Below are 27,708 nucleotides of genomic sequence, written 5' to 3' on the forward strand. Positions count from 1 at the left end.
AAGACTGCAGCGCTGTCTCTCTCTCTGTCTGTGGAGCCGGAGCCTGCGCAGCCCGCTGCTGCTGCTCGGACTGTTCTCCCTACACACACAAACACACGGTGAGTTACTGCAAACTTTATTTACTCGGCACTGCCCTCAGCCTTTCTGCTCTCGGCTTATCTCTGCTCTGAGACTGCTTTGCTGCAACTCACAGAGTGTGTGTTGTATTTTCTCTTCTCTCAAAGTTTGTTGCTTATAGTTGAGCGTTCTCTTCTCCAACACTGCAAGCAATATTTGGTGTTTTTGTCCCGCCTGCCTTCTGTGTCTCAGTGTGTCTCCAGCCTACATTTTCTTACTCATACAGTGTGTTACTTTTAAATGCTGCAGCCTAATTCTGTGCCCTGCTGTGGAGCTATTGTCGTTTGTGAGCAACTCGTGATGACAGTCCGTTTTAGGATTTATTACCTATCCTCTCTCCCATGCACATTGCTGTTCATTATTAGATCTGTATTCTAAATATGCAAGTTGTTTTGCATAGCCTATTTCAATCAGTCAAAGAGGAATTGATTCCTAAGTGTAGCAACTGATGTTGACATGATTCCAAACATTTTGCAGACGTGTATGTGGTTGTTTTACATTCACAACAGATATCCTTTCTGCTGCGTATTACATGTATGCAGCATGGCAGTATGCAATGCATTTTGAGTAGACAAGTAGCTGAAAAACAGTGCAGGCTGAGTTAGTTTTACAGACTTTTCACGTTTTGTTTTCCAGTTAAAGGCTTGTTCATAAAAGGGGAGTGTTCCGCTCTGTGTGTTTTGTCTTTTTGGTGGACTGACCATAGTGAATTGTAATGTGATGAGGAGTCATTTTGAACACATTCTAGTGCAGAATATAAGATAACATTCACAGTTTCATATCTTATCATTCTTATAAAAAACAATCAATCCCCTCATCTATACCAAGACATTTGAAGACTATGTTTGTTTAAAAGTTGTATTTTATTCATGCTCAGATCACTTTTTCTTTTTCATTCTTATTTCAAAGTGTGTTTTCACTTGTGGTCGCACATTCATTCAGTGAAGTCAGTTACATATATTGAATCATAGTGGACTCGCTGTTCCCTTCAAACAGGCAGAGAGATATATTGTCATGGACTGACATTGTTGCTGTTAGCCGCATCAGCCGCTTTTGTCTGTGACCATGTTTGGTATCTGCAGTGTGATTGGCGAGGTGTTAGAGGGAGAACGTGTCACATTTAATAGTCTTGTTATGTTTAGTGCTGCGATATGTGTCATTACGGTTTGACACTCTGCTCCTGTTGTTTCTCATGCATGGTAAACCACTGCATGGCAGTTATATAAATGATCTTCACAGCTTCTATTGACTTGTTCTGAGGAAATCAGATGATGGTGCGTGTCTTGTTTAGTTGTGTAGAAGAAAGGACTGGACGGTGTCTCTCATTTATGATTCTTTTCATCCTGTATTTTATTTAAAGTCACTGGAGAGTGTTTCGACTGGGTGTCCCGACGCCAAGCCAGCTAAGGCTCATACCTCGTACTCAGTGTGTTGTGACCTTTGGCTGCATGTCATCCCCTCTTTCTCGTCCATCTTTCCTGTCATTGTCAGCGGTTCAGTCCCTTTTCCTATGGAGTACATTCAGTGTTACCCTTTCTTTTGATGCACTCTCTTTGGTTGCAGATGCTGTTTTGTCACTTAACCCCAACATCAGGCCTTGCAAGGAATTATAAAGTCTTTTTGAAACGCAATGCCGTGCACTTTGAAGCATTCGCAATGCACACAGGAGCTTTAGGACACAAACATAAAAATCGCCTAAATATTTTAGGTTCACGGTAACACAGACTAGTCTGTCCAAGTCTCCACAGAGCAGCTGCCAACAACAAGACATATGTGAATGCTGACAGAAAGTTGGACTCCTACCAAGTTTGTTTCATATTTGTATTTTACGCCCAGCAAGTGATAGATCAGCTGCTCTCTCTTTCGTTCTCTCTCTCTCTCTCTCTCTCTCTCTCTCTCTCTCTCTCTCTGTCTTTGTTTATTATTGACTGCATTTAGAAATGGTTCATGGTTTTTCATTTCATTCCTCTCATACGCTTTGTATTACTGCTTTACTGAATTACAGCACTCGGGACATAAAGAAGTGGTTATTCATACAGTGCAGTGTTGTAGGTTTGGTGTCAGCTGTAGGGATGTAAAGTTTCAGCTTTTGGATACAGTGGTAACAGTAACATTAGTGCACCACCTACAGGTGAACCAAACAGATTCACCCTACCTGACAGCCACCAGATCTGGGCACAATACTAGTTTAAAATGTTTCTTTATTTATGTTTTGGAACAAATAGGTTGAAAACACATTTCTCCAGGCCGCACCTTACCCATTCAAGCCTTCGCCACTCATTCCCCCCAAAAGTCTTTTTGTCTAAATAAGTTAATGAATAAAACAGATCAGATCATTTTCAAACTCTTGGCACCGCTGAGGTCTGCACTTCTCTTTTTCTGCTTGTGATTACAAAATTCACACTTCCTGGCTTAGTTTAGTGTTGCACTCACTGGAAGTCGCGCTGCATAAGAGCATCAGCAAAATGCCCAGATTGTAAATTCAAAAAATAAACATGATGAGTGCGTCATTTTATTTCTCGACTTGGATGCTTTCAGTTTGTAGGTCGTTGAAGTAGAATCAGGTGCACTCAAGCAGCTCCAAACTGTTGAAGCCATATTGAAATAGCTTTTTGCCTGGTAGCAACAGCCTCATTCATTGGTTGACACATAGATGATTGATTGGACCAGCAACAGGCTCATTCATTGGTTGACACACAGTTGATTGATTGTCCTGGCAATTGGGTGGACCGTGACTCAACGGGCAAATATTTGTTTTCTGAAATACTGTATGGAAAAACAAGAGTCTAAATGGACCAGGTAGAGAGCTACAGACTTCTGAGTTTTTCTGTATTTCTGTATCTCTCTCTCTTTCTCTCTCCCTCTCTCCCCTCTCGCTCTCTTCTCCCTCTCTGCCTCTCTCTCTGTCTCTGACCTCTGAAATACCATATGGATGCTCGGTAGAGTGAATGGACGTCTAGACTCGGCGAGCTAGTGTTTCCTGGCCCTATAGCCACAGGTGAACTGAAGTCATTGTAGGTTTTAGACAGGCAGCAGACAGCTGCAGTGTTGTGTCTGCATGAAGGTCACACTTTGCCCTACAGCGTGTCTAGACTATTGTCTCTGCAGCAAACGAGTAAAGGCCGAGGCGTTTCTTTAATCTTCAAGGAGAAACGGGGAGTGTAGGGGATGCACACACACGTATGCACGCATTATGAATCACACACACACACACATCTTCTGTGACCTTCCACCTACGGCAGGCTGTAGCCTTCAACGTGAGTTCTGGGAAGTGAGGAGTGAGCGTGATAGCTTACATTTCATTGTCCTTGGTGGAAATAAGCACCGCTGTATCGGTTTTCACGGTCAAAGCACTGCCAGTTGCTTTGCTTTTGTCAATGCCCGCTAATGAGACTCCGGTGCTCTCTGCTGAATTTCAGATTTTGTTTTTTTTTATAAAACCGTATAAAACACCTGCTGTGTATTTAGCCAAAAGAATTTCTTCACACATGTTGTTCAATACTTCGTTCTCTTTCAAGAAGGATGCATTGTACCACTCTTATCTTTGGGTCCCAATTCACAGTGATCTGTGTTTTTGGTCTTCATGAAGCTGTTGGCAAAATCAGCGAGTCGTATCTGTTGAACACCTGCTTGATGATTTTAGTTTTCACTGAGTCGATGTTTTCTTCACACAAGGACGGCTCTTAACTTCCAGCCACAATCCATACCTGGTGTCTGTTTTTAGTCTTCACATGCCGTGCAGGTGACTGGGAGACAGACAGCACAAGACTGACAGACTGCATGCTCTATTCTTTGCTTTCATCTGATGCTGCAGTTTCAATCTGCAGGCAGTTTGCTGGCTGCAGTGGCCGCTTTGCATCTCTTCTCAGAAGCATTCAGTTCAATCGATTTTGGGGACACAAAGTGATGCCTGTGAAATCAAACCATGTGATTGAAAGAGCAAGAAACGGAGAACAAGAGACAAATGGATGTCATATAGCGGTAATTGCTTTTTAGTTTACAGGAAGTCACTGACAAAACCATTACGCTGTTTTATGGAAAGCTGACGGAGAAAACAAAAGAAAGAGAAAAGGAAAAAAAAAAGAAAGGGAAGGCTTTATAGCTGACTCGCTGTACTTCTAGTAGTGTTTAGTGTAGTGTTTTCTGCTTTTGGGTCTTGAAGCATCCTGACAGGATGTGCTGGGTTTCCTCGCTGGAAACTGATACCTCATTAGAAGTACTGATATGCTGGCTGTAAAAGCTGAGGTGAGGTGTTGCTGCTGGTTGTGGAAAACAAATCGTCGGTGTCCTGAAGAAACCTTGAGCTTTTTTACCGTAACTGACAACCGAAATATATTGTTCAACATTTCAGGGGCCACAAACTGTGGTCTGCCCAGGGAGCCTCTGTAGGGGTGAGGGTTAACAAGGGGGTCCCAAGGGTGTAATTGTGGTGGTGGTAGTGGAAGATTTAGCAGTGCAATGACAAAGCAATGACAAGAATATGACTCTGCTATGTTGCAGTGGGTCATAGGGTTTCTTGACACTCATATGAAATGTTTTGTATGTCTGTGTGCTTTTGAGAGAGAGCGAGAGAGAGGGAGAGAGACAGAGAGAGAGAGAGAGAGAGAGAGAGAGATCTTGAAATGACCGCTAGAAAGGTGGAAGGTAAGGGGAAGTGAGGAGAGTTTAGGACTGAGGGGTATTACATCCTGTAATGGATACAGATCCAGTAACTTCTACCCCAGTCAGATTACCGGTCTGGCCCCGACTTCTTAAGACACAGCTGGAGCAGGGGAAGTTGTTTGTGTGTGTGTGTGTGTGTGTGTGCGAGAGAGAGAGAGAGAGAGAGAGAGAGTTTTACACACAAAGAATAAGCTGCGTTTGTGTGTGTGTATGCATTTGTGAGTGTGTATGTTTGACTGTTTGTGAGACGGCACGGGAATCAGAGAAAAGAATTGGGGGAAAGAAAATGGATTTTATGTGTGTGTGTGTGTGTGTGTGTGTGTGTGTGTGTGTGCGCGCTCACGTCTGCTAGAGTTTCAGGTCTTGGTCTGCCTGTTTTGTTCAAACAATTCAGTGCAAGGGAAAAAATAGGTTTGCGTAATACATTGCTCCACAATTTGCTAACCTTCACCTTCACTTCACAAAGCTGGAATCCAATACAATCCAACTCACATTAACAGGCAGCATGTTGAAAAGATTACAGTGTCAATTTCACTTATCCCGTAATTACACCGTCGCACTGAAGCTGAAGTTTTGCAGTCAAACAGTTTTATGTACAGCATTTAGACACTTTCAGGCGGTGCAGCGGCCATTGTTGCAATTTGTAGTTAGGCGGTCAAGTTGCTGCGGGCATTGTTGAGTCCTGATACTCTGACTGTGTGAGCTGAGAGTTTTCACTGCAGTACAATGCAAGACAATGATGGACAGATAACAGGTGAAGCGGAGCAGAGCAGAGCAAAGCTGGCTGTCACAGCTACAGTGCGCTGGGACTATAAAGGCTTAGGGTTTTCCATACACCCTCACTCCCCCCCCATAATCCCCACCCCTCCGCCCCTCCACTCCCGCAGCCCCTGGAAGAATTTTTTTTTGGGGATGGGGACGGGAGGAAGGGTGAGAGGAGAGGGGCAGGGAGAGAGTAACTGCTCATTTTTTCAGTGTGTGCGTGTGTGTTACATGGTGTCGAAGGGTAAGAAGGATAGAGATGTATAGTGAGAGGAACAGATGTGAAAGGAAGGAGGAAAAGGGGGGAAGAGGGGGTCCTTTTGGTGGTGTAGTGTACATGTGACATGTTGTTGGGGGGGATAAGAAGGACCGGAAACATACCCACACACACACACACACACGGACAAACGTGTGTTTCCAAGCACCTTGTGTGCAATTTTCAAGGTTATTCAATCACTCTGCAAACAAAAAACAAAAAAACAAATCCTTGCCCCCCCTTCACTCTGTTTTCCTCAAAACAGTTAAGCAGTATGAAAGTTAGCATGACTAACTTACCACATATGGAGTCTTTCTGTGTCCTTACCTGACTTTTTGAGCTCAACCGGCTTTTTAACTCCTCCGCTAGATTTAAGGCAGGGGCTCTTCGGCGTCTTCAGCCCAAGACCCCGAAGTGAACAAACACGGCCTCATGCTGGTTCATTAAAAGACGCTGCCACTCTTGTTGTGTGGGGACCCGAAATAAATAGACCCGTGACCCATTTGGGTCCTCACACACAGCTAGATCAACAGTGTTTTATGCCAAAACAGGAAAACAAGCTTTCCAAAGGCGCCGTCACTTAATTGATTTATTCAGTCAGTCAAACAGAAAGAAAGAAAGAAAGAAAGGAAGAACGAAAGAAAGAAAGAAAGAAAGGAAATAGGAGTGGTAGTACAACTGTGCTCACAGAGAAACCAGTATCACACCAGCTTGTGCACAGCAAAATGTGAGCAGCACTCAAACTCATGGAAAAATGAATGAATTTACAGGCTGTAATCAGAGTCTTTTAGGGTCATTTGTGGATGTCAGGATGCCCACTTCTAACCCAATGGCTTTGGAATAGAGACAATTACCATACGCTGTGATAGGTACCTAATGGGTGTTGAGATGAGAGTGGATGCTGAATGTGTGTGTGTGTGAAGGTCTAGCAGACAGTGTGTTTGTCCAGTGAGATTGTACAGAGGAGGCCTGGAGCCAGTGATGGGTGATATGTGACTTAGTTAATGGGAACCTAATCACACAGAGGAGACAGTGGGACGCATAGAACTGTAAACACTTACACACACAAACACACACACACACACACACACACACACACAAAGTAGGCACTCTGACTCGCTGACGCACATTGCGCTCACTGGCATGTGTTTTCGCCGCGGACGTCACACATACATGAATACACATTAATATCGTCCAGCAGCGCGCACACACACACACACACACACACACACACATACAGAGGTTGTAAATGGATGGAAAGTGACTGTTTAAGCCTGTGGAGATGACTGAGACGCCACAGACCAGAACACTGGGAAATAAACACATGGCAGCTGTAATGTTAACACCATCACACACACACACACACGCACACACACACACAGATACACTAACACATACACACACAAACACCCACAGGCACACAGCAACACAGTTACATACACAAACACACATCTGCCACACATCTAACCTTAACTCTAACCATTTTCAGTCTCAGGGTCTAATTCTTTCAAGGCGTCTTAAATTCAGATTTTGTTCATTTATCATCCAGCCAAGGCAATCATTATCTGTGGCTATTAGCTCTGCACGACAGTAATTCTGCGTGTGTGTGTGTGTGTGTGTGTGTCTGTGTGTGTGTGTCTAACTGACAAAGAGTGTTATGATTGCTCCTGCCCTGGGCTAGACGTGTCCTGAAAGAGAAACTATAGTTTCTGGTGTCTTATTACATACTGTTTATGGTGTGTGTGTGTGTGTGTGTGTGTGTGTGTGTGTGTGCGTGCATTTAGTTACACTGCTATTTTATATGTGTGAAAGGGCTAAGGGTCGTTTGCAGAGTGACATTGACGTTCCGTGATAAGAATAAAGCTGAAGAGACATAATTAATCACAGCAAATCACTCACACTAATGGCAGATATTGATATTTCACACTAATGGCCGGGGTTTACAGAATCATCAGCTGTAATTTTGCTTCATATTCAGCCATTTGTTTGCCCATCGCACCTCAGGTCATTACGAAAACCAGGCTCACATTTAGTCATTAAATCAACATCTAATCTCAACTCGGTCGTGTCAAACATACTTGTGAAGTCATGGCCTTCTCTGCAGGTTCCCTACTCTTAAAACTCACAGAAACCAAAAAGAGAAACAAGTCAAGTTTCTGAAGTAGGTGAAAGCAATTTTTATTTTGACATAAAGACCTAATCCACACTGAGGTTTGTAATGTGGACTGTAGTTGATAGAGTTTTTGTTGAGCTGTCTCTGGTGCCACAGTCCTCCTCCTCCTCCTCCTCCTCCTCCTCCTCCTCCTCTACAGATGGACCTTCACTCCCCTCACCTTTTCTCTTCTCTATACATTAGTAAACACTTTCTTGCCCTTGCCGCCTCGCTCTCTGGTGCGCTGTGTTTGTGTGTCGCTGGGAGTATTTATTTGAAGAAACCATGCAGTAGATTGGTGTTTGAAGTGGGGCAATTTCTCAGCTAGCCAGGAGGAAAAAAATGAACATAAAAATGAAAGTGTGTGTGTGTGTGTGTGTATTGGTGTGTCTGTGTATTGTGTTGACAGGGAGACGAGCAGCTGTGCAACATCAACATGTTTATTGAAGGAACGGCAGCGATTTTGATTCATTTAGAGCCGTCATTTTAAACAGACAGTCCAGTTTAACGATGCTTTAACGATCTTAAAAATGCCATGTTGTACATACTGTATTTCTTGGATAAAACTTTACTGTGAACGGTTTGTAAGGGCAAGAAAGACAGAGGGAGAGGGAGAAAACATCATTGAAAACATTGCTGCTTGTTTCTTAGTAACCTTGAGGAACTAATTATGGACACTGCACACCTGAAAAAACACAAACCACTGTGTGAATATGTTTTTATGTGTGTGTGTGTGTGTGTGTGTGTGTGTGTGTGTGTGTGTTTGATTAATTTGTTGATTCATCTTTCTCTCTCTTCTTCTATGTCTCTCTTTCTCTTCATCTGGCTTTCTTTCTCTCCATATGGTTGCTTAGTCTTCTCTGTTAATTTTTCTCTTTTTGTCTCTCGCTTTGTTCAAGGCTCTAACACACACACACACACACACACACACACACACACACACACATACACACGCACACATACACACACACACAAAACATCAAACAACCTATCAATTAACTTCAAACCCACTGTTTCTAGCAGTCGAGGATTGCATCTCCCAATAATGCCAAGTATCCCTACTATGCTGATGTCATTCTCCATTCCCCATACCAGCTTTAGCCTGCGTGTGTGTGTGTGTGTGTGCCTTTAATTACACGGTTATATGCGTGTGAGTGTGGAGGCAAGAGTTGCATTCCTCTAATTCTAAACTTGGGTTGTTATATTTGCCATGGCCAAGTATCAACTTGGCGGGTGTGTGACTATTGTTTATCAGTTTATAGGCATGATTTTTGCATACCACCATGATGGAACAATGCGTCACATGATGATATCACGGGAATAGCATATCCAATATGGCAAAAATAGCTGCCAAGTTTGAATAGATTGTGTGGGTGTGTACAATAGCCCAGTGCAGCTTATTGCTCCATGATGGGCGTGCTTCATACTGTGTACAAGTGTGCTGTATTGTGTGACATATAAAGCATTTAATTATAGAACTTTTAATTGTAATAATTTTGTTTTGTGGTTGTAAGAAATCTTTAGATGTAGTTTGGATTTGAAATCTATGTTTGAGAGGGGTTTTCCACACGAGCAAAACATTGTCACCATTTGAAATACTGCAGGCGTAATGCCTAATCTAAGCCAATTAAGCAGTAGACACCTCAAACTGAAGAAATTTGGATTTCAGCTCTGCCTTGGATCACACACTGTCAGTTTACAGTGTTTTTGGGAATAAGAGTTTGCTTTAGAAACCACAAGATGACGGCTATGGATCTTATTGCTTTACTTTGTGGTCAGGTCAAAAAAATCCAATTTTCGCTGCTGATCAGAGTGCCATTTGGAACATTTTGTGGAACGCACACATGCACGCACACACACACACAAACACACACACACACACACACAGAGAACAAAAGTTGGATTCCCAGACTGTGGGAGAAACACCCTAACTGGCAAGAAATCACCAATGGAACCAATTGGTAACAGTTCAGCAACAGTTCATTTTACACCACAAACTGTCTTTTACAGTCACTTCGGTTTACGCAAGTGTTGAGTGTGTGTGTGTGTCTGAGTGCACGCATGCATGCACATGTGTTTGTATGCATGTCTGTGCACGTGCAGCTATGCATGCATGTGTGCGCTGTTCGTGTGTTTTCTGTCCCATTTTGAGTGACAGCAGCAGATTCAGCTATCCCCTCTAACACCTGCCTGTCACAGACACTCCATTCTGTTTTTTTTTGTTGTTCAAGTGTGAAGAAAGTTGGACAGACTCCAGTTTTGGTGATTTTCATCGAGGTTTTGTACTTGCATTGGTTAAAGCAGATTTAATAAACCTAGGGGCCATGAAAAACATTTAAAAGTCACTGGTTGTTTTCGTTTAACATCTGCTCTGTCTCATAAAAATACCCAGACCAAACTGAATCAGAACAGAGTCTACTATGAAACAAACCTGTTCCTGAAGGGACTCTTTTCTTTAGCGTTTTTTCTATAATGTTTTTACAATGGTACAGCATTTTACTTTTTACAGATGATTTGTTCGTTTTATTCATCTTTATAATTCAACATCAGTTTTACTGACATGCAAAATCACAATGACGGTAATCAATCACATGCAAGGTATATATAAATCTATACTGCCATCCACTGCCAATGTCTGGCTTCTGAAGATTTGTATGTCTGCGTGTGGATATAATGATGAAAGATTGTGTACTAGCCAGGTTGCAAGTGACGATGTGTGAAGGTGTACTGCATTATCCTGTCTTGGCTGTGTGTCAGAGGGTTTTGTGGTGTGACTGTGGTGTGCGGTGTGTTTTTAGCTATGAAGCTATTATTTTGATATTGTGTCTGGCACTGTATGTTCTGTGTTAGTTTATATACTCTTGCAGATAGAAAAAGATTCCTTTGTGAAATACAGTTCTTTCTGATAGGAAAGAGCAACTCAAATGTTGGATCAGTGATGGATCACTGATTCATCACTTTGATGGATTTGGGTTGATAGTGTCTTTGGCTTTTAAGATAATTTTATGACACTTTATTAGATAGCATATAGTGGACATAAGTTATGAACCAGGTTTAAACCGCTGGGTACATGGTATGTGCCTTAGCCCACCGACCAGGAGGATGCCCAGTGTCTGTGAATTGAAGTGGGTTATTTTGTGACCAATAGGTGCCCACAGATGGCCGTGTGAAGGACCAAAGGAGCTTTTGATGAAGAGACCAGCTGGCCTCCTTTCTCTCTTTCTGTTGCTGTGCTCTCTCACTCTTTCACACCTCCTTAAAGGACCGTTTTATCATTTCCTTGTATCCCAAAGGGAATGCAGAGGGCCTTCTGGAATGAACTCAGAGTTCCGGAACCCTTGTGTATCTGTCACTCATCCCCATTCAAGGCTCGCACCCCCCCACACACCCAGCCTCCCAACCGTGTCATCCCACTGGTCGCAGCATAAAGCTGGCATATGAAAAGGCTGACAGCTGTATAACCAGAGACTGGCACTAGCTCATTACTGCATCATTCATCAGTGTGACATAATGAAGGAATGTTTGAAGAGCTGTTGATGACGCCGTTGTGCTGGAGGGACATGGGATTTCTGAATGCAGCTCAACCAGGATTTGAAAATGGGTGGTTATCAAAGAAAACATGAAGAAAGAAAAATAAAAACTCTAACAAATTGGAAGACAAGACATCTTTGAAAGAAAATAAATCTTAATGTTGAATTTTTTTTCCCCCTTAGTTACTGGGAAAACAGTAGGCTTTAGTTTTATTTTTACTCTCATCATTATCGCTCTCCTGCTGGAGAAAAAATCCATCTGAAAAGCTTTTCTCCCTCTTTCGCTTTGATAAATGACATATATGAGGCTCTGTCAGTCAGATGATGTCACTTGTTCCTTCTTTTGTGATTGGCTACTTGGCGGTCAATGTAGGTTCTGACTGGAGAGCATGTTGGATAGGGTTAGGGTATAGATAAAGGTTTTCCAGACATGTTTATTAACCTCACATTTTCCCCGGTATTATCAGATGGTAAATAATTTGAATTCAAGTGGCAGTTGGTATCTGCTCAGTGAGAGGAGGCAGTGCTACAGATAAGCAATACCAACAGACTGGCAACTGAATGATTTTCCATGAGTTTGCTTAGAGGGGAACTTTTTCAATCTCCTTATCACTGCGTAAAAGTGATGGAACTCTACGTTAAAAGTAGCTTCCCAGGCTCTTATTTATCTCACTTGTACTCTGAAGTAGCACCCCCATTTTGAATTTATCTGATCTAGTCTATCGCCTTGGATTAGTAGAGGGATAGAGAAGGGAAAAGAGAGAGAGCAAGAGACGGAGAAGAACAACAAAAGTAAGAAAGAAGGGAGGATATTAGGAGAGAGGAGGGATAAAGAGGTGTGAGAGAAGAAAGAAAGGAGGAGGTATAAAAGGCTGCTAGGAAGAAGAAAACAGCAGAGTGGGCCTCTTGTGAAAGGTGGAAAAGGAAGACGAGGTGGAGGAGTAATGATGCATAACTTCTTCCTGCCCTCAAGGCACCTACATACACAGCAGAGACCCGAGTCTGTGCCTGGGATTCTGGGGCTATACTGAAAACACCGGCCAGAACTGGAAAGGCATTTTGATTTTTGCCAGGCCATCATTGTTAATAGGATTTTGTCCTTAATTGGCACTACTGCTTAATGAAATGACTGGGAAAACACCATACAATTTATATGCCAATAATGATTTTTTATTATAGACCTGAATTTTAAAAAGCACAGATATTGAGATGCTAATCTGAGCCTGGTTTTCAAGTCATAGTGTATGAGTGTATGAGTTGAAGTGTATTGTCACATCAGCTAACAACTGATCCTAGATCTGTACTTATAAGAAGATAGAGAATGGATAGCAGTGTAAACTTTTGAGGTAGAGTTTATGAGCAATAATCCCATCCGCAGAGTTTTTAGATTGACTGTTGTGACTAAATCAATTAGCATGATGAAGAAATACTGTTGCTCAGTACGATTGGCACAATTGCACCTCTGCTTTACCTTTTAAATGGTGTAAATTTATCATGGCTTTAAAGTACAGCCATGACAGTAAGAGCAAGAAAACATTTCTTGCTTGTTCTAGCTTTGGGAGAGCTTTTGTTGTAGGAATCATAGGGAAAACATATTTGAATTCTGGGTATTTAGGGTAGATTTTCAAGTCAGTAATACCCACAGCTGCGAGACAGACAACCTCAGCTTCTCGGCGTTCAGCCTCCAGATCACAGTGAAACCAAAGTGGGGTTCATTAAGACATTCCTGTCTGCGTGGGACGGTTCGGGTCGTCTCAACATTGACGGGAACGGGCTGAGATAAGACCCGGCTCTGAGAGGCAAAACATAAAATACAAACGAGAGAGAAAGAGAGCAGGGGAAAAAAAAAAAAAAAGCTTTCACCTTCCATGTTTCCCCCGCTGTACAGACGGCACTGTCAAACAGCGGGAAGATGAACTGCTACTTAGAGGAGGAGGGGGGGTGGAGAAAGGGAGGGAGGGAGCAATGTTGTCAAATGAGTGTGTCTTAAGTGGAAGGGGGAGGCGGGTAATGTTTACATGGGGCCGGTGAAAGGGCTTTTCTGGTAGGCCTTGTTTGACATGGCCAGGATAACTAATGAATATGTTCTCTCTCTCTGTCTCCCTCTGTCTGTCCGTCTGTCTCTGTCTGTCCTCCTCTCTTTATCTCTCTCTCTCTCTCATGCACAATATCCCTCTCCCGCCCTCTATCTAAATATCTATCTTCTTCTTTTTTCCTTTTTTTTTTGAACCTCGGGGAGTTTGTACAAAGCGGCGTCTGTTGAAAAGAGGGCTTTTAGCTTTGGGGGTTTGTGGGGCCAGGGTTGTTAATTGGGTGTTGACAGTGGCCCCTATATCCTGCCATCAGGCCTCCGTCGGTCGACTGAGAAAACCTATAGGGGAGATCTGAAAGCTCACACTGGCGAGTGTCTGTTCGGCCATGTGTGACCTTAAAACATTTACAGTGTCAGTAAAGTGCATGGAAATAGAACCCGTTTCGGAGCACAAATGGGTATTTTTTTGACATGTTTTGGATCAGGGTTGCACATAACTGCCAAGCCCGGACCATGGGGTGAGATTTTCCCACATCCCATATTTAATCCCATGTTCCGTATTTAACACTATCCTGTATTTCTGCTCATTCACACCATCCCAACCACGCTCCAACTACACTATAGACCAAAAGCTGCCTTATCTTTTTTGACACTATGAAGTAGGGCTGAAAGATATTGACAAAAAAATTGAATTGTGATTATATGATAGAATATTGCAATTGCGATTTAAACTGCGATTCATATGATCACAAGTTTAAAATTGTGGATTTATTGCGTTTGAGTACGATGAAAGGTTTTCAACAATATCGTACTTGATTCATGGACCAAAGATTACCTGGAGCTCTAAAATACCTTGTTCAGAAATAATTTTTTTTAAGCAATTTGGATTTGGAAAGTGCAGAAGTTCAAACTGCGATTTCGTTTTTATTTTCTCGATTAATTGTTCAGCTCTACTATGAAGTGACTTAAAAGCTCATTTCCAATCAGTTGAAGGTGTTGGTTTAGCTTAGTTAGGTAGAGGAGGCAACTCACTGTTTCTTGACTGCATCTACCACACAAATACAAATAGTAGCTGTACCAGGAAGACATCTGGTGAAGCTCCTTTTTTTTTTTACCTGCTACTACTTTATGGCAAGTATTTTTCTGAAAATATGCCAGTCAGATAAGAAAGATTTATATAAAGGAGTAGTTTATAAATCATATAAGAATATATGATTAGTATTTTTTTACTTTTTGGGCTGGGCTAGTTCAACATAGTCCTCCTCACCAGCCAGAATCTGAATGTGGGCCAATAGAGGTAGTGTAGAATAGTGTGATAAATCTGATAAATCCCTGTGGTGCAACCTTGATCACATCATAAACTTCTAAGAAAAAGTTTATCTTCCTCTGGAATTCCATGGAAGCAATCTTTTTTCTCTTGAAGATAAGAGTTGAGGAACTTGCAGGGTCAAAGCCTTCCTCCTTTCTTAAACAGCAGAGTGTTTAACCTTGGTCGCTCTCACTCCCTCAGACAGATGGGACAAGCTCATATAAAAACTACATTACAGCTGGAACAGTTAAAAATCTTTTGTATCCAAAGGAGTTAAGAGAAAAAGAATTAGATGTATTTTTTAAGGAGTAACAAGAACAAAAATGTATCAAGATAAAGCAGTGAGAATTGGGAACATCATTAGACACAATAATACATTGGTAGTTTGATCTTACTTACTTGGCTTTGTATGACCGTATACTCCCAGCAAATAAAATCAAAAGAAAATAAGTTACATTAAAGAACGCTAATTTATGTTTGACCTCATTTTAATCAAAATGAGCGGAACAATATTTTCTTTGCATCTGGAGTAGAATAACGGGAATTATCTGAAATCTAATCTAGAATGACTGTGTACATGTGAAATTCACATGTTCATGTATAATTTAATAAGGGTTGAGTTAGGCCAGTCGTTAGGGGAAAACAAATTAACAAAGCCTCGTATTAATTCTATCTCACCAGGGACTTGCTTGAGCCTCCTTCTGTTTCCTCTGCTCGTTTCCTCCTGCCTCAAGCCTTATCTGTGATACAACAAGGGCGTTTTCACTGGAACTCGCTGCGCGCTGAGGGCAGTTGTCGCCGTCAGCCGGTACAAAGTGTGTGTTCTACCAGAGAAGGATCTGTATCGCTACCACCATGCCAGTTTCCATCAGAGACACACAGTTAAACCCCATCTTGGCTCTCACATCACTTTTCCAGCACGGGGCATGAGATGTAAACTGGCTGGGTTCTGTGGCACAGCAGCATTGCTTAGATATCGTCAGGGCCATGCAGAAACCTTGCACCTCCATTTGTTTTTGGCCTTATATCCTACAGTGGTCTTGGGCCCAAACTAAAGTACTGATAATATATTATGAATTGTTGAGTAAAACGCATAGGTTTTCAGCAAGGAAATCACAAAGTTCCCTTTAGGAGATACACTGTTTCTTGCAAGATGGTTTCCATTTGGAACGTGACAGCTTGTATCAGCGTCTAACACTTTGTAACAAAATCACAGATAAAGGAGAAACGCTCTCTATAAGATGTTATAAAGACTAGCTGACAGTGGAGAAACATTGTCATTCTCATTCAAATCAGGATTCTTTAATGGTGATTGAGCTGGTATACATATTGTTACATGGATGCTGATAATGTTTGCTAATATTGTTATTTAAATTAGTTAATTAAATTCATTTTGGGTCGGTCATTTCACTGAAAATTCCATTGAAGTTCTGTGGAAGGAACATTATTTGATGAATTCAACAAAGCGTCCGTCTATCTGTCTGTCTGTCTCTCTGTCTCTCTGTCTCTCTCTTTCTCTCTCTCTCTCTCTCTCTCTCTCTCACACACACACACACACACACACAGCACCCAGGTGCAGGATGGATGTGAAAGGGTTTGTGTTTTGTCAACAGCTCAGCAGCACCTCACATGACTATCCACTGGACTCACATGGAGGAGGAGGGAGGGAGGGCAGGGAAAGTGGCAGATGAGAAGAGAAAAAGGGCGGGTGGGATAGAAGAAGACAGGGAGGTTGTGGGTGAGAGCGGGAAAGAGAAAGAGATCGCGAGAGGAGAAAGTGAGTATGTTGGAGTGAGAGCGAGAAAAGGCCAGAGAGTGGAGAGTTTGATTGTTAAAGGAAGGAGGAGATGCAGAAGAGAGGTAGAGGTGGGTGAGAGAACGAGAGGTAAGACCATGAAGAAGAAGAAGAAGAAGAAGAGAGAGAGAGGTTGGCAGCGAGCGAGGCACAAAGTGAGTGAGCATGAGGGAGTGGGATGGAGTGAGTGATGGTGGGAGGGAGGGAGGGAGAGTGAGAGAGCGGGTGAAAAAGGCCAGTGGCCTCTGCTCTGTCCCCTCTGTGCGCTGCTAAACTGCCCACCAGTTCCCCGCAGCTCTGTCACTTCTCGTTTGTTAATCCTCCTCTCTTCCCCCCCTCCTTCTCTTCCTCGCTCCCTTTCTCTCAAATTGGTCAATTGTTAATGTGACCCCTTTAAACCCCACCCTCCCTTTCTCGCAGTATTGTCAACACATTATCATTACGTACGAGAGTGCTTGAAAACAAGTGACTTATACGTTTTTTTAAGGGTATTTGCCAAACTTGTTCTTATATAAATACAGTTTCCTTTTTATTGGATTGTGCAAATGAATGCCTTAAATAAGAAACAGCATGGGAACCCACTGAACCTTTTGAGTTTCTATGTAGATGAGACATTAAGCAAGGTAATTATAGATTGTGAAAGGCATTTAACAGTGGGCAGAGTTCCTTAATGATGAGAGAGAGAGAAAGAGAAGCAGTGAGAGTCTTTTCACAGGCACTGACTAGCCGTTGGCTACAAAACCAATGTCAACTCATATCAGAGTGGTTCTTAACTGTCAGTGCGTACTCATATTCATCACATTCAGCATGAATGAGATGAATGAACACAACCCCCTCACCCATTCAATAGCACTAGCTCCTTTATTTTGAAGCAAAGGAGGCAAAATCAAAGCCTTTAATACACAATATCAGAACATAATTTACATGCTAATTTCTCTTTTGCACAGTAGCCTTATTTTTGCTAATGATATGAGCCTCATCAGAAACTCATTACAATTGATGCCACTTAAAGTGGTGATTAGTTTTTGTGGAGACACATTCTTGAAACTCAAACAATACAAGTGCAGCGCATTGACAAAAAAGAACATAAATAGATTTTTTGTGACAATGCGGCAAAGCAAGAGACAGTGAGAGAGAGAGAGAGAGAGAGAGAGACAGAGGGAATGACAGAGAGAAACTGACAGACAGACAAACAGACAGAGATAGAGCTTTTCCGAAAGCATGTGTGTGTTCATGTGCATCTACATACATGTATTGGCTTTACCATATGTGTGTAGGAATGTGCGTGTAAATGTGTGTGTGCTTGTATGCATGTATCCGTGTGTGTGTGTGTGTGTGTGTGTGTGTGTGTCTGTGTGCCTCTGTATCTCTGCATGTTAGGAAGGTTTAACCACTTAACCCTAGAGGAAGTTCTTTGATGTTTTGTGAAAGTCAGCTGCGCTCACATGAAAGGCTTTTGATTGACAGGGCACAACCACCCTGACAAATATACAGCACATCCTATCCTTTAAAGTCCCAATCCAAAATCTTTTGTTTTCAATATTGAGAATTAATTGAAAAATGAAAACTACAATCCCATGTTTGGTGTTTGGATTACAGATCTTCATCTTCCCATCCAATGTACTTGCTATAGTTGCCAGTGAAGCCTCAGTGTCATGGATATTGTTCATCCAGGCATTTAGTAGTTGAAGAGAGAGCGCTTCATTCGCTCATATCTCCAAGTATTTGAAAAATCGTGCAGATATCAGATAGTTTTGCTACAGTTGCTACTGTGATACATTTTGAGACAATGTTGCCTTTGGTTTGGATGAGGAAATGTGTCAAATGAATCAAAATGAAAGTGGTCTATAAGGCATGAAAGAATAATAAAAAGTGCTGTTGATTGTAATTGTTGCTAAAATTGCCCATATACATACATTTACTTAATATCTCTTGTGTATCAACCCTCAGTGCTACGCTAATTTATCCTCCATTTAAATCGAAGCAATCCACTGTCCATATTGTTTCAAATTTCATGTGTTGCACGACCTCACTATGAAAAATGGTGGTTAGTTTTGCTGCTTTGAATTTCTCATGTCAGGAAGGGTTTCTGGATCACTTCTGCTTTATTGTGTGACACAAGTAGAGTCTTTCACCAGCAGGGCAGTAAACTTTGCAGAGAAAGTGAAAGTTCATCACTGGTTCATACGTCACGAGTGCCTGTGCACATTCGCACGCGTGGAATTGCTTAATTCTCAGTCATTCTGTATTGAGCAGCATCTGTGGAAAAAATGAACCTGACGTTGAGAAAGAGACGGTGAGAAGGAGAGAACGAAAGCGGGAGAGAGCAGTAGAGGAGAGAGAAGATTCTTTATCTGCTGGTAGTTTATTGCGGAGAGGAAGGGCTCATGCTTATGTTGGACCGTCTCGGCTTGCAGCTGTGAAGCATCTGGTCTCAATGATCATGCCGGAATGAATGAAAATCTCAAAAGCCATGAAAGAAAGACACTTCCGTGATATTTTTTTTTTTCTTTTCCTCAAGTGACAAACAGGTGCCCTTTTGAAATAGGATAACTAGGGAATACTAAAACGGCTTCGTTCCAGTTCTTGGGAACTGTATCAGTTGTGGGGGGGGGGGGGGGGGGGGGGGGGATCTGCAGTGAATGGTAAACTTGTTTCATGGTATCAGGTGTTCAAGGACAAAGCATTTTTTCCTAAATGGTGCATGTTTTTGTTTCTCAGGTTTGCTCTTTTGATCAGGGTCTATTATCCATTCTACTTTTTTCTGTTGTTTGACAAACAATTGTTAGATAAGCATTCTGTTTTGCTACTAATTTTGTGGATTCGAGGCAAAATCTGTTTTTCTCAGTCACTTAATGATCTTTTTGTGACAATGTTTGAGCATGTCGCGCTTAATTCAAAATGTTATCTCTCATTTTGTACCTGTAGCTAATGTTATATTCTTTCCCTCTATCTTGTTTCTGACATATAACATCTTTATTCTCCATCTTAATATTTTGTTCACCCAGTGAGCTACACGGCGAGTGTCTGCCATTTTGTGGGCGCTTTTATCCAAAGCCCCTTCCAGTACCATGAAGTGCATACTATGTTAGCATGGGTGGGAATGGAACCTCTAAACCTGGCAGTGTCAGCACCTTGCTCTATCCTTAATACACTGAATGTACCAAATATTAGGGACCTTATTGAATCTACACCAGTCACAAAGGAGGAGATGTAGATAAAGAGAAGCAGAAGAGTTGGAGAAAGATTTTTTAAGCTTTGAGACAAGTGAGATGTGGATTGTGCAAAAGGGGCTGCAACTCAATATCAGGGAGACGTCACTCATATTTTGTACATTCAGTGTATCTGCTGTGATTAGGGCTGCAACTAACGATTATTTTCATTGTCGATTAATCTGTCGATTATTTTCTCGATTAATCGATTAGTTGTTTGGTCTATAAAATGTCAGAAAATGGTGAAAAATGTCGATCAGTGTTTCCCAAAGCTCAAGATGACGTCCTCAAATGTCTTGTTTTGTCCACAACCCAAAGATATTCAGTTTACTGTCATAGAGAAGTAAAGAAACCAGAAAATATTCACATTTAAGAAGCTGAAATCAGAGAATTTTGACTTATTTTTCTTAAAAAATTACTCAAACCGATTAATCGATTATCATAGTAATAGTAATGTAATAGTAATGTAATAGTAATAGTTGGCGATTAATTTAATAGTTGACAACTAATTGATTAATCGATTAATCGTTGCAGCTCTAGCTGTGATGCATGTTTGTGATTTCAACTTGTTTTTCCTCTCTTTCCTTCCAGCTAAAATATAGACTAGTTTCAAGCCAAACAGCTAAATTTCCCCATGTGCTGGATTTAGAATAAGTATCTCTAACTGGTATCTCCTTTATCTCTGTGTTACAAACCTTAACGGTCTTCTCCTTCTCTCTGACTCTTCCAGCGAACATACTGGACAGTATGCTGCTGAGAGCTTCCAGCAAGGCAGCAGTGGAGAGCGGGAAGGAGGCGAGCGGCAGCACAGCTCCGGCTCTGTCCTCCCAAAGGCTGCTGTGGTGTCACTGCTACCACTACTGTCCCGAAGACTCCACCAATAACACATGCAGGTAGGGAGGGAGGGTACACAAACACACATGCACACACATAAATACAGACACACACACACACGTATACACACTGTCCTGACATTACATTTGATCGCTTATCTAATATCCTGGAGATTTATGTGATTTATTAATATTTGTTGTACCAGTTTACTAATCATTATTATGTAACTGCATTTCAGTAATTGTATTTTCATTATAGTAACTACTTAAAATGAACTTTGAACTTTGAATGAAATTAAAACCTTGGTGAGGTTTTGATATAAGCTCATCTTGGGCTTTTTACCTCACCTGCATTTACCTCACCTACATTTCTTTCCCTTTCTTTCTTTGGTAATTTTTTTGTTTGTTTGTTTGTTTGTTTTTTTAACATGTGTAAATAAACTAAAGTCTGCAATACACGCAGTTTAGGCTCAGTTAGGCTGAACACACCTTTGCACACGTTTGCACATTTGCTTATGCGTGCACATGTGAATATGCACTCACAGACTTTCTGATGATGATTTTATACTGCACTAGATTATAATGTTGCCGGTGGTGGTGACGATGATTATTACAGTGATTACGAAGGACTGCTATTTAAAAATGATGATGATGATCATGATTATGGTGATAGAGGTTGCTATATCTTGTTTTGCAGGACGGATGGCTACTGTTTCACCATGGTGGAGGAGGAGGGAGGGGTACCGGTCCTAACTGCAGGCTGCCTGGGCCGGGTGGGATCTGAGTTTCAGTGTAGGGTGAGTAGATTGTCGTGACATTAAAGTCAACATTACCTCCAAAAGAAGCATCCATTTCATTTGGGTCTACCATCTCAGAACGTGAATGAATAAGGGAGAAAAAACTCTAAAATCAGTTTGCAATGGGGTCTGGATTCAGGTGCTTCAAGGTGCATGTGTGATTACAGTTGAAAACCATTTTACATGACTTGCGCGTACGGCACCTTTAAGTTTGTGGCACAACATTAAATTCATCAGTAACTGGATTGCTAAAATATATTAAAAAAAAACACTTTTCTGTCTTGCAGGACACATGGAACTCGCGTCAAAGGAGATCACTAGAGTGCTGTACAAAAAAGGATTACTGTAACAGAGACCTGTATCCCACACTGCCACCACTCAAACCACCTAGTAAGACTCTCTATCTATCCATCTATCTACCTATCTGAAGGGCCATTTGTTCTCTAGTTGGCAGGTGACAGTGACAGTGAGGCAGTGACAATTACACAGACAGGGCAAACAACAGAGACTGATGGTGCCGCAGCGCCACAGGCTTCACAGATAGAGATATCATGACATTGTCAGAGAGTCAAAGACGGATAAAGTGGTGGAGACAGAGGGAGTTACTGTCAGACTGTCCTGCAGCTCGCCGGGGCTGCTGTCTGTCAAGAGAATACCAAGGCCTCTGCTGTATACAACAAGTATACTGTGTGTGTGTGTGTGTGTGTGTGTGTGTGAGTGTGTCGTTTTGTGTGTTTGAGAGACAGTAAGCCTAGATTCCCAGGGAAATCACGAGCCCCAGAAGGCATTGAGGGCAGAGTCATCAATCTGAAACCCTATCACAGAGGATCAGGAAGAGAATTCATCGACTCGGCTGAGGGCTTCCTCTCGCCGTTGACTGGGGTCTTGGGGGAAAGGAGTGTGTGCCAGCAGAAAATGAAAAATTGATGAGTGAAATATGATTTGTACTTGATTTACTGTACACCGGTTCTTTCGAGTGACTTGTACGGCTGACTGATTTCTTGATGTTATTTTCTGTCTTTCCTTCCCATGTTTTTCACTGTTAGGGATATTTTTTTTTTGTTTTTCTTAGTTTCAGGTTTTTACGTTTTTTGAGCAGAAAGTGATTCCACTAATTTTTCTTGGCAATTTCCAGTTGTCCCACATGTATCGCATTATTGTGGATCACAAACAAAAAGATCTGTATGATGAGAAAGTGAAAGGGGGAAAGCGAAATGTGATTTGTACTTTGTGACTTTTGCAGTCTGTGGTAAGGTTGACTGATTTGCTGACATTTTTTTTGTCTCTCCTTCCATTCTTCCTCCCTCTATCTTCTACCCCCTTCCTTCTATCTTTCTTTCTTTCTTTCTTCCTTCCTTCCTTCCATCCCTTCATTCTTCTCTCTACCTCTTCATCCTCCCCTCTCCAGGCTATGCAGATGGAAGCATCCACTACATGGCCTTGTTGATCTCAGTGACTGTTTGCAGCATCATACTGGCTGTCATTATTATCTTCTGCTACTTCTGGTAATTAAGATACACACACACACACACACACACACACACACACACACACACACACACACACACACACACACCTCAATGAAGTTTCAATATGGAATGCTTGCCTAATTTATGGATATCTAGTGAAATAAAATGTATACAGAATCAGTGATTATTGATGATTATTATGATAATAATCATAAATGGTAAGGAAGGAGATTTAGTGGTTTGTTGGTGTTGTCAGTGTAAGGAGGTGTGTCCCATAACGGTCTGTGTTTTATTGATCGTTATTCCACTGCTGTGTTCTGACAGGTATAAGCGCCAGGAGTCCCGTCCGCACTACAGTATTGGCCTGGAGCAGGATGAGACCTACATTCCCCCTGGAGAGTCTCTGAAGGACCTGATAGAGCAGTCTCAGAGCTCTGGCTCAGGCTCGGGGCTCCCTCTACTGGTGAGAGACTCACACCGCAGCTCTTCACACCCGTCCTGTTCAATTACAATGACGCTCCATCTCAAAAACAGGTTCTTCAAACACAGAGGTTCTCAAATGCTTTCAATGCCAAAGACCCCAAAAATACACACATTAGCGGAAGATTAAGGAGATTAAGATTTTGTCGCAGGAACCCCCATATGGGATTTTTTCTTGTAGTTGTTGATTTAATATTGAATATAACTCTCTATTTGGGAGATAGAAGTGGTGAGTGAAACCTACAGCATGATTAAAATAGAATAATTACACGTCTTCCATTTGGGATAACTTCTAGTGAACCAAATGACAGTGAAATTAAGCTATTCCTCGTTTTGCTAAGGACCCCCTGGATCCCCCCTAAAGGACCCCGCGGGTCACCGGACCCCAGTTTGAGAAACACTGCTCTGAAACATGAGAAGGGAAAATATTCTTAATCTCAATACAAACGCACACAGAGCTCAGAATCTAATGGCTTCTCTGAACATAACAACACCTGTTGGTTTAAATCACCATATAAATATTTGAACATGGTTTTGGACTTAATGCACAATTTGGTGATTTATGCTTCTCTCAAACACGTTTTAATTACTTTCAGCACTCGTTATTTTTCAACTTTAGGTAACGCGTCTGTAACAGCATTTGTTGCTCCTCCTCAGGTCCAGAGAACCATAGCCAAGCAGATCCAGATGGTGAAGCAGATAGGGAAGGGCAGGTACGGGGAGGTGTGGATGGGGAGGTGGAGGGGAGAGAAAGTGGCTGTCAAAGTCTTCTTCACCACCGAGGAGGCCAGCTGGTTCAGAGAGACCGAGATCTACCAGACTGTCCTGATGAGACACGAGAACATACTGGGTGAGGCTGCTTTCCCTCTTTGTTTCCTTGTTTCTCTCTTTAGTCGCCCTCCCTCCATCCCTCCCCTCCCTCCCCCCCTCCCTGTCTCTCTGATCCCTGTGGTGTCTGTGTCTGCACCTCTGCGTCTCTCTCTTTCTCTAGTTCTCTCTCTCTCTCCATCTCTCTCCTCCCTTTAAAATCAGTCCAAATGAACTCTTTGTGCTCCATCACAATGTTGTTTGTGGAATCACATTACTAAACAGAGATTTGCATGGATAGATGATATGTGGCTATAAGTCTGACGCTCCTCCCTAGGTTTCACAGAAGCTGTCATCACAGGAACCAGTTCATGTTTTGATCCCAGACTGCCTCTAGTTTTAGATTTAGATCACAAACCTAATCTCTCTCCTCTCTACCTGCTCTCCCTCCCTCCATCCCTCCTTTTCTCCCTCCTTTCATTCTCTCTACCTGCCAACCTTTCATAGCAGCAGGTATCAAATGAACCGGCTTATGGAAACAGCTTTATCTGATCACAAACTATAGAGGAATGGATGGATAGATGGATGGAGTGCATGGGTGGGCGGATTGATAGATGGACGGTTGGGTGGATGGATGGATTGAGAGATGGATTGATGATAATGACACTAGAAGTTTGTGTCTTTGTCCCAGTTTTCACAGCAAAAGGGAAACGAAAACATCTTTGATCCAACACATAGACGACCATGAAAACTGCTTCTCTCGACTACACCTATAGACTCCCACCCTAATAAACTCCTTCTCTCTCCATTTGCAGGTTTCATAGCCGCAGATATCAAAGGAACTGGCTCTTGGACCCAACTCTACCTGATCACTGACTACCATGAAAACGGCTCTTTGTACGACTACCTCAAGTCCACCACCCTGGACAATAAAGCCATGCTGCGGCTGGCCTACTCCTCCGTGTCGGGCCTCTGCCACCTCCACACCGAGATCTTCGGCACCCAGGGCAAACCTGCCATTGCTCACAGGGATCTGAAGAGTAAGAACATACTGGTGAAGCGAAACGGGACGTGCTGTATAGCCGACCTGGGGCTGGCGGTCAAGTTCATTAGGTGAGTTTAAGTCCTGATTTGATTCTTGGTTTGCTGTATTCAAGCTTGGGGCTAAGAGTTGTTCATGTTCATTTAACTGTCCAAGATAGCAGGAATAACCGATGTAAGATATGTTCCAATATATTCCCTAGGATTCAGCATCCCGTTTAGCAAATGGAGTTGATTTATTGAGTGTGGATTTTCTCTTTAAATATCTACTTTAATCTCTCACTCTGCAGCGACACCAACGAGGTTGACATCCCCCCCAACACTAGAGTGGGCACCAAGCGCTACATGCCTCCAGAGGTTCTGGACGAGACGCTGAACAGAAGCCATTTCCAGTCCTACATCATGGCCGACATGTACAGCTTCGGGCTCATCCTCTGGGAGATCGCTCGGCGTTGTGTGTCAGGAGGTACTTGAAACTATATATATACATATATATATATATATATATATCTATATAGCTTGTCTGTATTTTTTTCTCCTAATCCCTCTTTTCAGATTCTCGTGAAATCTCAAATCTTTATTTTCTTGATGCAATATGGATTTTTAAAAATTTGTGTTCATGGGAATAGGGCCTAGTCATTCATTCACAAACAAGGCATGAATAGTGACTGTTGTTATTTTATTTGTTGTAGGTATCCTTGAGGAGTACCAGTTGCCGTACCATGACTTGGTCCCTACAGACCCTTCATATGAAGACATGAGAGAAGTGGTCTGCATCAAGAGACTACGGCCATCCTTCCCTAATCGATGGACAAGTGACGAGGTAAAATATGTACCCATGTTCACATTAGGCTTGGGCCACTATTCGATCATATCGAATATTGCGATATTTTGTGAATAGTGCGATATTTTCCGCGATATCGAATATCTCCCCCTCACAATTGTGCAAGCTTTTAAACTCATAAACCTATAGTCTACTAGTGGTATGATAGTAGAAAAACAAAGGTAGTGAAAAATCTGTCATTTTACTTAAGTGGATTCCCTTTTCCACAATCAGCCTGTTTTCCTGGAAATAGCAGGGTTGAGCAAATTATATATTTATTTAAATATTAAAGTATTATTAGTATTAATAGCTTAGAAATGTGACCGACTTTAGAAGAAATAAAATAAAATACCAAAACAAATGACCAGGAATAAAAAAATTTGTGGGACAGTATCGTGATATTAACTTTTGGTATCGGCCAAGCCTAACACATGTACACAAAAATACACACACACACACACACACTCCCTAACATGATGTCTCTGTCTCCCCAGTGTTTGAGGCAGATGGGGAAGCTGATGACAGAATGCTGGGCCCATAATCCGGCCTCCCGGCTCACGGCACTACGGGTTAAAAAGACACTCGCCAAGATGTCAGAATCACAGGATATCAAACTGTGAGGAGGCGCTGCAGGTGTGTGCTTACACACATACAGTAGAAAGGGCCCTGACAATCTCACACACACTGGCTCTGGTCCGGGCCACAAAATCCTCTGCTCCATGGGAAAAGGAAGTGGGACGGGAAGCAAGAAGATCACAAGAAGATCGCAGGATTACAAACTTGGGAGTCCAGATGCCTAGAAGCCGGCAAATCCAAGTCCCCCTTGAAAAAATGATTTTGGATATAAACAGGACTAACCTGGTTAATTAAAGCTTAAATTAATAATGCCCTGTTAGAATTCTGTCCATCAGAGAAGAGGCAGTTTCATTTCGAACCAGTTTGAGGACTCTAAAACCAGAAACGTGTTCCTGTTCACATGCTCCAAAGGCCTTGGAAACAGAGGTTCAGTTTGACTTGGCACTGTAGCTGCAGAGATACAAAAACAGGCTGCTGACCTTAAACCAGTGAGTGGAATACTGTATCAATGCTTTCTGTGAAAGCTGCCCTACCTGTAGATGAAGGTCCAAATGATAGAATGGAAGGGATGAGCTCAAAGGCTCAACCTGTAATTGCAGCATGACACCTCTCAAAACACTGTCACCCCACTACTGGCTTTATGTTTTAATTGGATTTTTTTTCCACTCTCAAATTGATTGCTTTTGATTATAAGGACTGACAGTATATGACGGATAAATGTATTTTGAGGCTTTAAAAGTTTTGTTTACGCTGGTAATGTTTGTAGACACTGAAGAAAAATATACCTGTATTTTTGAGTTGTGATGAGTTATGAAAGTTGCAAAAGCTTATTTTCCGTGTATAATTCAAACTCTTCAAGAATATATGTGAATAATAAAGTTTATATGGCCAAATACATTCTGGATTGGGGCTCTAAAGGCCTCTTATGTTTCCTTGCTCTCCAAAGCCTGGAACTCGTGTTAAAAATAAAGGAGAGGAGGCGAAACAGAGAGTTAGTGAAGGATGATGGCGCCATCTTTATGCACGGCACAGCAACTACAGCAGGGGAAATCTGC

At 42.1% G+C, this 27,708-nt stretch overlaps 1 protein-coding gene across 1 annotated transcript; it reads left to right on the plus strand.

The window, feature by feature from the left end:
• On the plus strand, positions 1-27,708 carry bmpr1ba (bone morphogenetic protein receptor, type IBa). The gene is made up of 11 exons (XM_071917997.2): positions 1-98; positions 20,558-20,720; positions 21,358-21,457; positions 21,745-21,847; positions 22,866-22,962; positions 23,251-23,389; positions 24,064-24,256; positions 25,029-25,326; positions 25,545-25,720; positions 25,947-26,077; positions 26,572-27,708. Exons 2-11 carry the CDS (start codon positions 20,575-20,577, stop codon positions 26,695-26,697), a joined length of 1,509 nt encoding a protein of 502 aa, XP_071774098.1. The 5' UTR covers positions 1-98; positions 20,558-20,574; the 3' UTR covers positions 26,698-27,708.

Source organism: Centroberyx gerrardi, chromosome 8 (assembly GCF_048128805.1).
Source record: "Centroberyx gerrardi isolate f3 chromosome 8, fCenGer3.hap1.cur.20231027, whole genome shotgun sequence".
NCBI lineage: Eukaryota > Metazoa > Chordata > Actinopteri > Beryciformes > Berycidae > Centroberyx > Centroberyx gerrardi.